This window comes from Vicugna pacos, chromosome 9 (genome assembly GCF_048564905.1).
Source record: "Vicugna pacos chromosome 9, VicPac4, whole genome shotgun sequence".
Lineage (NCBI taxonomy): Eukaryota > Metazoa > Chordata > Mammalia > Artiodactyla > Camelidae > Vicugna > Vicugna pacos.
In genome coordinates, this window is record NC_132995.1 from 17,294,684 (window position 1) to 17,307,907 (window position 13,224).

The 13,224-nt window shown below is 41.8% G+C and overlaps 2 protein-coding genes across 7 annotated transcripts in view; both read right to left on the bottom strand.

Annotated features, from left to right (window-relative positions):
* WDR88 (WD repeat domain 88) overlaps positions 1–1,946 on the bottom strand; it is a 36,051-nt gene extending 34,105 nt beyond the window's left edge. For 3 of the 4 annotated variants that reach the window (XM_072968801.1, XM_006212208.3, XM_072968803.1), the window contains exon 1: positions 1,609–1,946. In XM_072968801.1, the coding sequence (XP_072824902.1) occupies positions 1,609–1,935 (327 nt within the window). In that variant the 5' untranslated portion in view covers positions 1,936–1,946. The remainder of the gene's footprint in view (positions 1–1,608) is intronic. The other variant, XM_072968802.1, reaches the window with a different exon arrangement.
* Positions 1,947–3,180: 1,234 nt separating this feature from the next.
* GPATCH1 (G-patch domain containing 1) overlaps positions 3,181–13,224 on the bottom strand; it is a 33,115-nt gene continuing 23,071 nt past the window's right edge. For 2 of the 3 annotated variants that reach the window (XM_006212191.3, XM_015246071.3), the window contains exons 16-20: positions 11,426–11,642; positions 8,587–8,691; positions 6,691–6,788; positions 5,450–5,598; positions 3,181–3,458 (exon numbers count right to left, since the gene is read on the bottom strand). In XM_006212191.3, the coding sequence (XP_006212253.2) occupies positions 3,428–3,458; positions 5,450–5,598; positions 6,691–6,788; positions 8,587–8,691; positions 11,426–11,642 (600 nt within the window). In that variant the 3' untranslated portion in view covers positions 3,181–3,427. The remainder of the gene's footprint in view (positions 3,459–5,449; positions 5,599–6,690; positions 6,789–8,586; positions 8,692–11,425; positions 11,643–13,224) is intronic. The other variant, XM_072967263.1, reaches the window with a different exon arrangement.

Consider the following 13,224-nt stretch of genomic DNA (forward strand, 5'->3'; position numbering starts at 1 on the left):
GTACTTCAATTAAATAAATAAATAAATAAACCTAGTTACCTCCCCATCCCTGAAAAAAAAAACTGAGGCCAAAAAAAATCATAAGCCACCTTAATGTGCATGTGTCAGAGACTGGTTAAATACACCCTGGGGGGTGACCAGTCAGTGGAACATTCTCCATAAAAAAGAACAAGAAAGCTGCTTCTTTACTGATATGGAAAGATCTTCAAAATAAGTTAAAAAATTAAAAACCAGGTGCAGAAAAGGTCTAAGGTATGCTTCCATCTGTATATAAAAAAGGGAGGGGGTAGAATTTACATGTATGCACTGATATGTGCATAAAATATCTCTAAGGATATAGAAGAAACTAGAAACATTTGTTGCTTCTGTAGAAGGAAAGGGGGTTGCTGGGGGGCGCAGGAGTGCTAGGAAGACTCTTACTTGTAAAAACAAACCTTTTTTTGTAAAAACAAACAAAACTAACAAATCTATTGAATTTGGATCTTGGGGGTGTTCTATGGAGAATGGAAATAAAATACAACTCCTATGCTCTTATTCAATTTTACTTAAAAATCAGAATAAATATCACCAATAAAAGCAAGCCAAGAGATGACACACACTGCTTTCTCTTCAAACAGATTTCCCCGTGGAGAACCCAATGTCCTCCTGCAGGGGCTGGCAGCCACAGTCCCAGTTGTGGACTCTGCTCCGAGGTCCTCTGGCAGCTGGAGAAGCCACCATCGCGTTCTGATCCCAGGCTTTTCCATCTGCACTGGGGACAGCCTCGCTCCTCTCCTTGCAGTGCAGGTATTCACCACCTGCAGGTTCTATTTCCCTCCAGTGTGGCATTGAACTTGACCATCTCTTTCCATATGAGCCCAGGGAGATTTTCTTACTTCCTTTCTTCCCCTGCTCCCTCTCTTTCCCTCTCCAACACTTCTCATATGTATTTTGGTTCTTCTGGATCTTCCCTACATCCCCCTTTTCTCTCATAATTGTTCCTTTATATTTTTTTTCTCTGAGTTATCAGAGAATCCCACAAACTTCTTTCTAATTTTAAAACCTCCATGGAGGACTTTGGTTTGAAAATTCTCTTTTAATTCCCAACAATTCTCTCTGTTCACAAGTTATTTGCTCTTCCCAGCCACCAGCCTTCGTTTTATCTCAAATATCACTGAGAATACAATAGTGTTGTTAGGTTTTTATTTTTATATTTTATGACTGTTATTCTAGGTTTTCTGTTGCTTCTGGTGCTCTGCCTCATGGGCGACAGGGTTCCTTCGGTGACGCTGGGGCATGTACTTGGGAGTGTAACCACGGGGACGTCTGGGAGGCTCATCCAGCGCCCACAGGGTCTGGGTTGGGACAGAGTCCCTACTGAAAACGCCATTCTCCTCACCAAGGATGGTTTCCCCAGAGACTGTAGCGAGGACCCGAGGCCACCTGGCCTCTCCTCCAGCTGCCCCTAACCCTGCAGCCACTTTGCCCACTAGGTGTGCCTCAGGCAGGGGACTGGGCCCAGGTCCTAGCAAGCCAGATGGTTCCCTCCCAGGTCTCCCACTGGCTCTTGAGCCCTCCCCACGTTTTGGAAACAAGACCCACCCCCCTCCCCTTGGGGGCGGTTCTGACCTTGGAGAGGGGCTCGTGGTCACCCCAAGACGTCTTCTCACCCTGGAGCTTCTTCGGCATAGCTTGATTTTCAGGCGGTGGTGAGTCACTGCCCAAGGCCAGGGGGTCAAGTGAGGCCAGCTGCTGGCCCCGCTTTGCCTCCGAGAGCGACAGCTTGAAGTGGCCATAGGCCCTGACCAGGGTCACCCAGGGCACCTTGCGGGGCTGATGCACGCCGTCGCGGGCAAGGACGAAGGACAGCTGCACGTCACTTCTCTGGAGCGCTGTCTTCCCGCCCTCATTCTGGGCTTTTGCGGAGCTGGGGGTGTCCTGCGGCTGGGAGGCCATCTCAGATCCCCTGCCTGCCCCTGAACGGTGACGCCGCGTGCCCACGCCCCTGCGCCCCCCCGCCCCGCCTTGGGACGCATGCGCCCTCCCTGGGCCTGGCGATCTCCTCTCAATGCGCAGCGCCGTTACCCACCAGAAAAATGGGCTTCGAGTTCAAGGCACAAAAGGAATGAGGCCAAGAGTGTGAAACTGGCGGCCCATCCCCTAGTCTTCCTGGCTCCCCCTCCTAGGACGATCTGTGTGTCCTCTACCTGTGTAGCGGCTCCTGGCCAACCTACTTCATGTCCACCGTGGAGAAGTGGTCCACAAGTTATAGAATGTGCCCTGGGTTAATTAAGATGCAGCCATTAGGGGCTGGGACACACAATACTTAAGAGCATGAGGGAAATATCTGTCACAATGCCAATGAGAATATCAGAGAGCAAAATGTCACCTCCGGTTGCGTAGCAGCTCCAATGCTAGAAAGACTGCATGGAATTATTCCCAAATAGCAAAGGTTGTCATCTCCACGTGGTGGAAGTAGAAGTGATTTTCTTCCTTCTCATTTAATTCCTTCCTTCCTTCATAATTTAAATGGATATACCCACTTTGGGAAACAATTTGGTAGTATTTATTCATTCTAAATGTTCATTCCCTACAGATTTATGCTATATAAAATTGTGTTATTTATACTTAAAATGTGAAACAAAACGTGTGTGTACCTGTGTGTGTGGTTGGGCAAAAAAGTCTTGAAAGTTACAAAGTGACTGATGCCAGAGGTTACTGTGGAGATAAGAGAGGTTTGGGGAACCAGTCAAGGGCCACTTTCAGCTGTATCTTTCTATGATGTTAGTTTGATAATGTAAAAAAAAAACCTGCACTTTACTTTTTCCAAAGGTCTCCTCAGTGCAGATGAGGCAGCCTCAGGGCAGGAACCCAGGGCTGCAGAGCGGGCCCAAACTCCTGCTCTTGGTCTCTGTGTTTTTCTCAGTCACTTTGGTGACATCTACCCTGAGAGGCTGGGGCTGCCTGCCAGGATCCTGGTGCCACACTGGGCTCCAGGCCACCAGCATCAACCACCAGAGGGAGGAACCATGCACCCCAGGAAAACGGCAGGAGTGGGAAAGCGGCCACCTCCATCTCGCTCAAGTCCTCAAGTAAGCCTGACTGTCCTTATCTGGACTCAGCTTTCTTCACAATAGAACCCAAGAAAAGCCTTCACTTTTCTTTTTTAAAGTTTCAGGAAATGAAAAATCAAGAAGAAAATAGAAAAATTCCATTTTAATTAAACTGTACAGTCTGAATTTTTTCCTCTGACACTAACTGAGGTTAAAAATAGAAATCAATTTCTGCAACCTTCCAAGGCAGGCTTTGAAATGTCAAGGTTTTAAAAAATTGTTTTACAGCATGAATTTACATATAAATATAATCTGTACAATGTATTAACTGAGCAGTCAATGAACTTCCATCCTGGAGGAGATCTGGTATCGGCACAGGCCAGGGTAGAATTCAATTACTGCCTCCTAAGTGGGAGACGCTTCAGCCTGGAAAAGAAAATAAGAGAAGGAACGTTAAACGCAAACTGAAAAACCAGACAGCTTGGTTAGGGCCAAGAATGCCAGGCCTCTCCCTGTGCCTAAGCGCCACAAAATACAGAGAGGATGACCACACACCATGAAAGAAAGAACCATTTAATCTGCATTCTTAAAATTCTGTTCCCCTCAAAACACACATAGAGACTCACTCACTCACATCTCATATTAAGACCCATTTATAAAAAAAAAGCAAGTTCTAGTCCTGGTTTCACTCACCTATCTCATGTATACCTTTGGGAAGGTATATGTGAAAAAAAAAAAAAAGAGAAAAAAAAAAAACCAAAGAGCATGTTTGCTCCAGGACCAAAAGCACCCAAGCTGTCAGTCTGCAGTCTCAGCTTTGTGCACACAAGAATGTTCATGGCGCCTCCATTCATCAGGTAGGGCTGGGTCAACTGGCTATAGACCCTTGCCCTACGGCCCCAGAGTGGAAAAACAAATGCCTCCAACTACAGAATAAATGAATACTCTGTGGTGTATCCCACAAAGGAATTCTCCACGGCAATGAGGAGGAACCAGGGGCTGCTGCTATGACAGTACGGAGGAATCTCACAAGCCAGATGCAGCAGAGTTCATGGTATATGGTTCCTTTAAATAAATCCCAAACACAGGCAAGAATAATCAGCGGTGAGGGAAGCCAGAGAGTGGTTGCCTCTAGGGGTGGAGGTGGGGGTAGGGATGGTAAGTGGGAGGAGGCTTCTGGGGTGCTGGTTTATTCCTTGATCTAGTATATTCAGGTAGCGAGACTGCATGGGGCCATGAACTTACGATGGGAGTGCACTAAAGAGTGTGCCAACTGTATGTCTCCACGTCTATGAAACTCTAGAATGGGCAAAGCTAAATTATAGGGACAAGATGCAGACCAGTGTCTCCTGGGGAGGGGCTGGAGGGGGCAGGCTGCAGTTTCAACCAGAACCAGGTTGTACTGTCACTGAAACAAAGCAGCAGGGGCCCTGGCCAAGAGTGAGATCCCGGCCAGGTGCTTCTGTTCAACAAAGACCATTAAAAACCATACGACAGGTAATAGACTAAAACACAAAAGATAAATGTACAGAATTATTATTGTTTTAATTCTTAAAAATCAGTAAAACAGTACCTAAAAACCAGTGAAACAGCCTCACAGAAAACAAGACATGTGCAAAGGACATGAGCACATTATTCACAAAAAAAGCCCCTGGCAAAGGCTGAGACACACAGGCCGCTCAGCCTCATTCCTGACCCGGAAAACACCACGAAGATGAGATGCCATCTTCACCTGTCACGCTGACAAACATCTCTGTACTGTGTGCAACTGATAATAAGGTGCTTTCAGAATTTTTGTTTGTTTAGAGTTTCTTTTTTCTTTTTTTTCCCCTTAATGGAGGCATTAGGGATGGAACCCAGCACCTTGTGCATATCAAGCACACACTCTAGCATTGAGCTATAACCCCCATTCCCTTTCATAATTTAAATGGATATACCCATCTTGGGAAACAATTTGGTAGTGTTTATTCATTCTAAATGTTCATTCCCTACAGGTTTATGCTACATAAAATTGTATTATTTATAATTAAAATGTGAAACAAAATGTGTATGTACCTATATGTGTGTGTACCTGTGTGTGTACCTGTGTGTGTGTGTGTGTGTGTGTGTGTGTGTGTGTGTACGTGTGGTTGGGCAAAAAAATCTTGAAAGTTACAAAGCAACTGATGCCAGAGGTTACTGTGGAGAGAAGAGGGGTCTGGGGAACTGGTCAAGGGCCACTTTCAGCTTTGTCTGTAAGATTTGATTTTTCACAGTAATATATTTACGTATTACTTATGGAATCTAAAGTTAACTTTTAAAGAAGCTGAGTTAATACACAAATGTATCATTTCTGACATTTGTCTCTAAGCAAACACATCAAGATTTCAGGGAGCCTCTGAGAGGTTTCTGAAAGCCTGCTGTCTCCCGTCGCCTACCGTCTCAGCAGCTCCTGGGGTGACAGGTCTGCAGTCCCTTCCCCCTCACTCTCGCTGTCACTGCTGTCCGTGCTCTCGGAACTACTGCTTTTCTCTGACTTTTTGCTCTTTTGCTTGCCTTTGTGTTTGTGCTTCCGGTGTTTCTTTTTCTGAAAATAAATGAATAAATACACAAATAAATAAAAGGAACGAATGGGTGGTTCCCTCCCTAATTCAGCACAATGACAGGCTAATGAGGCATTTGGTGACGGGAGTCATTCCAAAACAAAAACAGAGAAGCCCACTGGGGGGAGCTTTAGCCTGGCATGGGACAGACCAGGACACACAGTGTCCACTGTGCCCACGCTCACAGAACTCATCCTCCAGCGATAGACACAGCAGAACCAAGCAGGCGTAGGCAGGACCCCACCGGGACACCTCATCCAGGGTGACCCTGCCACCTCCCACGAATCTGCTTGCTCCCTTTTGTTGCGCATGTATGATAAACCACATATGAGGATGGCCAGCCCCTTGGAAAAGTACAAGGAAGAAACTGGTAAAAGGTCAGAGAACAGCACACATGCTGGTGAGAAACAAATGAGTGTGGTTTTCAAACCTGTCAGCACCGGTTTTCTCCCTTTCACTGCAGGAGAACTTCCCTCATCTTCCATGCCCAAGAATCCTTTTTTCTGGTAGCCAAAAATGGAGCTGTTTCTAATCAACTCTACTGGGTTCCCAGCACTAACATTCACCGAATTAAAAGCCGGTGCCATAGAAGAAGACATGGATGTGGAGATAAGGGATGGCAACAGTGTCCCTCAAGCGTCCATCACTTTGAATGGCAAGTTACGGACCCAAATCTCTATTTGTAATGGTGCCAAAGTAGATGAGAAATGTTCAAACTAATACCTTCATTTAATACTGAATGATAATCAATACTGTTTTATTATTTAATAACCATTACTCTAAAATATTTAAATGTCCTTTTTTCCTACTTTTTAATGTTCACAAAAAAATGTTTAAAGAACAACTGAATAAATTAAAATATTCTGTCTGAAAGAAGGTGGTTTTTCTGAAAATCGAGGGGTTTACATTGAATATCAACATTTCTGTCAAGGTGTAGAGAGACCTGTGTGTCCCATCCTGGCCACGAGATACTCTTCCACTGGCTTTGTGAGCCACTCCTGGGGGCTTGTCTGGATGACAGAAGCAGGGGCGGCGGACCCCACACACCGATCCCTGCACTCCCAGAAGTTACTCACCTTCTCTTTCTTCCGTCTGTGCTCTTTCTTGGTCTTGCGTTTTTCTTTGTTCTTTTTATGTTTCTCTTTTTGGGGTACCTCAGGTTTCTGGCGAGCATCTGAAACACAAATGTAATCAAGACGTGAACTAGAGACCACAGGGGAAAAGAAAGGCTAAGTTACTGAAACAGGAATCTGACGTTTACCATTAAAGCAGAACTCCTGCTCTGCCTCACTGATCAACAAGCAGATTAGCATTGTCACTGTGCAGCTCTATATTTAGAAACTGCCAGAAATCTCAGCCTAAGACCTGTGTGATCCAACTGGTATCTGGTCAAAATCTTATCTGTCAGATGAAGATAGAGCCAGAGCAGAATGCCTACAAGCCTTTTGAAATTTAACATCCTCAGGTAAACGCAGAGACAGACCAGGACTGTCACCAGCTCTGTGATCTTTAGCATGCAGCTAACCCTCTCCACATCTGCTTTCCCATCTAAAAAATGGGGACAGAGAGAATCCCTATCCTCTTAGGGACCCAGAGAGGATGAGCTGGGACTCTACACATGAATCCCACAGCCCAGAATCTGGCACAGAAATATCAGCTCCTCTCACACCATCCTCTCTTTACACAAGTACATTTTACATGAATTTTCCTTATAAGTGGAAACACTAAAAATACTAGCATCAAAACAACATACTGTAGGTAATTCTTAAAAATGACTAAGCAAGTTGCATGTGTCTAAATTCTCTACCTCCAAATTCTGACCAAGACATTTTCACAGGTCATTAATTTCCAGGTAGTCAAACCAGCAAAAAAAAGTCATTTATAGTAGAAATAGTGTTAAATCCTTAAATCAACTTTTTTCTACCTAAAGAAAAATTCCAAGGTTTTCGGAAGTGTGGATTATTTTCCAAACCCAGTTAACAGATGATTGCAATTTTCTAGCCCTATTGTTTGGTCAGATATTTCAAAATTTGACCCTCCTCAAAGTTGGTTTTGTTTTTTTTAAATGCTTGTTTTTGGGAAACCATTTCCCCTTAATAACCTATAGACAAAATTAAGTTATTAACTATTACAAAGGTATCGAGGACAGTCTGGGAAACGGGCATATATAACAGCTTTCAAGTGCTGACACACTTATTTTAAACTAAAGGTCTAAAGCAAATGAGAAACACATTCACCGTAATTTTTCAAAACTTACTACTTTTTACTCTTCTCTGCTTTTTATCCATCTCTTTGAAGGTTGGGCTAATTAACCAAACCAATATTTATATGTGGTCACTATGGGAAATATTAGAGTAGATAAGAGAATTTTATGTCATTTATATATCTGGGCTATGTTATTAGATATTTGTTAACTCAGCTTTCAAAGAGATGATAAACCAGTCTAAATGTTTTAACATGAAATGACAATTTAAACTGGCACTGAACGATATGTTACCTGAAAAAATATAAAACATATTATGAAAGGAAAAAAGTTATTAACAGATATTGGGGGAGGAGGATGAGCTGTATTTACTTCTGAAACGATTAGTTTTATTTTATTTGCTACATGAGCCGAAGTATAGGAAAGTCTCAGGATAGCCTTCTCCCTACAATTCCTGCCCCATCTTTGTGTCTTAGATTTTTACTTTTTTATTTCTGTAAGTGACAAAATCTGAGATACTCAGGACCCTATCTGTTAAAAAGAAAAAAAAAATTAAAGGTCTCTCAGGCTGTAAAGCAACAATTATCATTTAGGTATGAGGTGGAAGCAATGATTTTTCAAATGTGTCTGAGAACAGGTAAGCTAGGATATATTTGGTCGGCCTCGTGTTGGATTATGTCTGTGGATAGAATGACCCAGTTCGGGCTGTCTTATCTCGGAGGAGACTGGTGCCCACACAAACGGACGACGCAAGGAGCTCTGGACTCACTGGGGCAGAAGACGGGAGGCAGCCGCGGGCCGAACTCTTCTGCGTCGACCTGCATCTTCTGAATCGGGAAGAAAGGCACGGGCTCCTGGGGAGCTGGCTCACTAGCTGAAAGACACCAGGGTATTGATTTTATCTATGTGCCAGACGTGAATGTGTTGGAGTCTTCAGTTAATGTCTGTGGCCACCAGATAGCACGTGCTTTTCTTCACCATTTTGCTTAACTAGCTCACTACCTGACTGCCAATCTCAGAGACATCTGAGCTGGGAAGTCAGTCACATAAGGGCACCGGGGACTATCCCCCGGGGTGGCACACACTCCGCATCACTGAGGCCTAAAAGGTTGAAACGCATCCTCGAGGAAGGGCGTCTGAAGAGAATACAGACTTACAAACAAACAGGATTTAAGACTATGTCCTAGCTCAGAAGGCTTCATTTCACTCAAAATGAATTATCAAAGAGGAAAAAAATAGAATATATGTAAACAAATGATTATATTCACATTAATAATCTCCTTTTTTAAAATAAATGATTAGGTCTTCAGACAGAAGAGATAAAGATAAAGAAAGTCTGGGAAAATATGCACTAAAAGCATTAACGGTGGTTATCTCTGGGAGTGGGAGTCAGAAAGACTTGAGTTTTCTATATTTCTGTATTTTTAAACTTTTCAAGTAATTATATGACTTTGTAATGAAAAAACAGGTTGTGTTTTTTCCCCCATGGAGAACAGAAATAGGCTGATATTTGCCATCACTGAAAAACAAACAATACTTTATACATCTATGTAAGGCCCGTTAAAGTTATAGCCAAGTCCACCACTGACCACTGACTAACAGGGGCAGGCAGAACATTCTAAGACTGAGATGGGAAATTCTGTCCTCCCACCCAAGTATCTGAAAAGTCTCCCACCCTTGCAAGCTCCAGACCGCCTCTCCTTTCCTTGTGCCAAAACTCCTGGCTGGGGTAAATAGAACAAGTGGGGCAGGCTACTAACCAAGCGTTAGGGTCACTGTAAGGACAGACTCCATCTACCAAGCGCTACTTGGGTGCCAGGCAATGCCCATCTCACAGCTGATTCAGAGCATGCAATGTGCCCTCCAAGCGGAAGGCAGGAAGCACCCTGTACACCTCATGACCAAGTGTTTTCCACTCACCGTGGTACCTCATCAACAACCAGGTTTAAAAAAAAAAGTTAGTTTTTAATGAAATTTTCACTATTTTAAAATTCTTCTCAACTAGGATAAGTAGGAAAATCAATATTATCAAACACAGCTATCCTAAAAATATACCAGGGATTTATGCCAGATAGAAAAAAAAAAAAAAAAAGAACTCTGCTCCACTCTAATTAAAAATACAAAAGATTATAAATCAGACAACATTTTTTTGGATCTGTCTACTACAGCAAAGGAAACAAAATCAAAATAAACAAATGAGACCTAATTAAACTAAAAAGGTTTTGCACGGCAAATGAAACCATCAACATAATGAAAAGACAACTCAATAGGAAGAAAAATTTGCAAATGATATGACTAATAAGGGGTTAATATCCAAAATACATAAATAGCACATACAACTCAATATCAAAAAAAACCAAAAACCCTATTAAAAAATGGGCAGAAGACCTAAATAGACATTTTTCAAAGACTTTCCGATGGCCAACAGGCATATGAAAAGATGCTCAACATCGCTATCCGCAGAGGAATACAAATCAAAACCACAGTGAGATATCACCTCACTTCCGTCAGAAGTGCTATCATCAAAGAGACCACAAATAACAAATGTGGGCGAGGATGGAGAGAAAAGGGAACCCTTATACACTGTTGGTGGGAATGTAAATTGGTGCAGCCACTATGCGAAACAGTATGGAAGTTCCTCAAAAAACTAAAAATAAAACTAACATATGATCCAACAATCCAGTTCCAGCAATCTGTTTTTTTTCCAGAAAAAAAAAACCCAAAACCCCCTCTAATTCAAAAAGACACACAAGGGGGTAGGAGAGTATAGTTCAGTGGTACAGTGCATGCTTAGCATGTACAAAGTCCTGGGTTCAATCCCTGGTACCTCCACTAAAAACAATAACTAAGTAAACCTAATTACCTCTCCCCCCAAATAAAAATTAATTAATTACTTAATCAATCAATTAACAAAAAAGAAAAAATACATGCACCCCAATGTTCACAGCAGCATTATTTACAATAGCCAAGATATGGAAGCAACCTAGGTGTCCATCAACAGATAAATGGATAAAGAAGATATAAAATGGAATGGAATTAACTTAGCCATAAAAATGAATGAAATTTTGCCATCTGCAACAACATGGATGGACTTGGAGGGTATTATGCATACAGAAATAAGTCAGACAGAGAAAGACAAATATTGTATGTTGTCACATATACAGAATCTAAAAAATAAAACAAATGAATGAACACAACAAAAGAGAAACAGACTCACAGATATGGAAAACAAACTAGTGGTCACCAGTGGGGAGAGAGAAGCAGGGAGGGGCAAGAGAGGGGTAAAGATTAAGGGGTATAAACTATTATGTGTAAAATAAATCAGCTGTAAAGCACAGGGAATATAGCCAATATTTCATAACAACTTTAAATGGGGTATAATATATAAAACTTTTGGATCACTATGTTGTACACCTGAAACTACTATAATATTGTAAATCAACTATACATAAATAAAACTTTACTAAATTAAAAAAATACAAAAGATTAAAGCATCATCAATTGCTAATTATCCTGGTTTAAAGTTACGCATTAAAGGAAGCAGCAGCTTCTCTAGAGACATCATTGTTTTCTTTTTTAGATCCCAAAGTCTGAAATATATGACGTACCTTGTGCCACAGGTGATGTCTCCACCAAGTCAGTCTCTTGGGAATTTTGGAAGTCGGCCTCCCTGGTACCCTCCTGATCATCCTCACTGTCGCCTTGCTCATCCTCAGAAGACGAAGACTTTTCATCTGAGGAGCTGGCAAAGATGGCTTTGAATAAGTCCATGGATGGGCGGCTGCCTTCTCCTTCAGTCTGTGAATCCACGCCTTTGTTTACCACCTGTATTAACAGTGAAATAAGAGTCAGGAGTGAAGAAGCAAGGGTGAAAGGAGCCAAATGTTCTAGAACATGGCATGCACACAGACACGCTTGCACATGTACTTATGTGTATGCTCATGTACATGGGTCTCCACACCCACACGCTGCCTCACTAAACACTGATCACTAGCATGGCATTTGATTTTGTGGCATTTCTGATTCAACAACTGTAGACCGTGCTGACTCTTAGAAGGGGCTGAATTGACACAACATTGTAAAATGACTATAACTCAATAAAAAAAAAAAGAAAAAGTAGAAGAAGGAGCTGAAGCCTCTCATGGAGGTAGGTCATTAATCCAGAAAAATGCAGTAGGGACTAGCACAGAGCTTCTGTCCTGTTTTCAGAAGCTTGTCTGATGATAACATCATTATCAAACAGCTAAAAACCAGAGACGAGGTGAAAATCTTCCAGGGAAGTCACGTCATTACAAGGCGAGGAACAACAGTGAGAATGACTGTAGGTTTCTCGTCAGGAACCATGAGGCCAGAAGGAAGCGGCACAACATTGTTAAAGAACTAAAAAACTGACCCAGAATTCTAAACCCAGCAAAAACATCCTTCAGGGATGAAGATGAAATACAAGACACGCTCAGATGAAGGAAAATTGTGAGACTTCTTTGTTAAAACTGCTCTAAAAGAGAGTGCTAAAGGAAGTTCCTCAGACAGAAGGAAATGACAGGAGAGGGAAACGTGGGACTTCAGGAGTGACAGCAGAAATGATCAAAAGAGGGGGAGGGTAGATAGCTCAAGTGGTAGAGCACATGCTTAGCAGGTACAAGGTCCTGGGTTCAATTCCTAGTACCTCCTCAAAAAATAAATAAAGAGATAAATAAAGAGACCTAATTACCTCCCCCACCAAAAAAAATTTAAAAAATTAAGAAATGGTCAAAAGAACAATAGAAATGGTATATATCCAAGCAAATCAGAGTATTATCTCCTCATCAGTTCTCTAAAATATATGTAACAATTGAAAGCCAAAAAAAAAAAAAAAAACCAATTGAAAGCAAAAATTAAAATACTGTCTGATGAGGTTTTCGGTGTACATATATATGTGACATATAAGACAACAACATACAGCAGGCAGAGTAAAGGGATGGTAAAGACTGTACATTCCACCTGAAGTGGTAAAATATCAATTCTAAACATACGGTGAAAGGGTTAAATATGTGTATTGTAATCCCCACAGCAATCACTAAAAATACAGAGTGAAAAATGTAAATGATAAATTAAAATGGAATACTAAAAATTATTCAAGTAATACAAAAGAAGATGGGAAAGGAGAAAGAGAGGAACAAAAAAGAGAGGGGACAGAAAACAATAAAACTGTAGACCAAAATCCAAATATATCAACAAATTACATTAAATGCAACAGTCAAAACACACAAATTAGAACACACAGATTATTTTTTTCATATTGCCTGTGGTTCCTTTCACACTCAACCACAAAGCTAAAGAGTTGTGACATGGTATGGTGCACAAAGCCTAAAATATTTAATATCTGGCCTCTCACAGGAAAAGTCTGCTGATCACTGCTATGGAATTA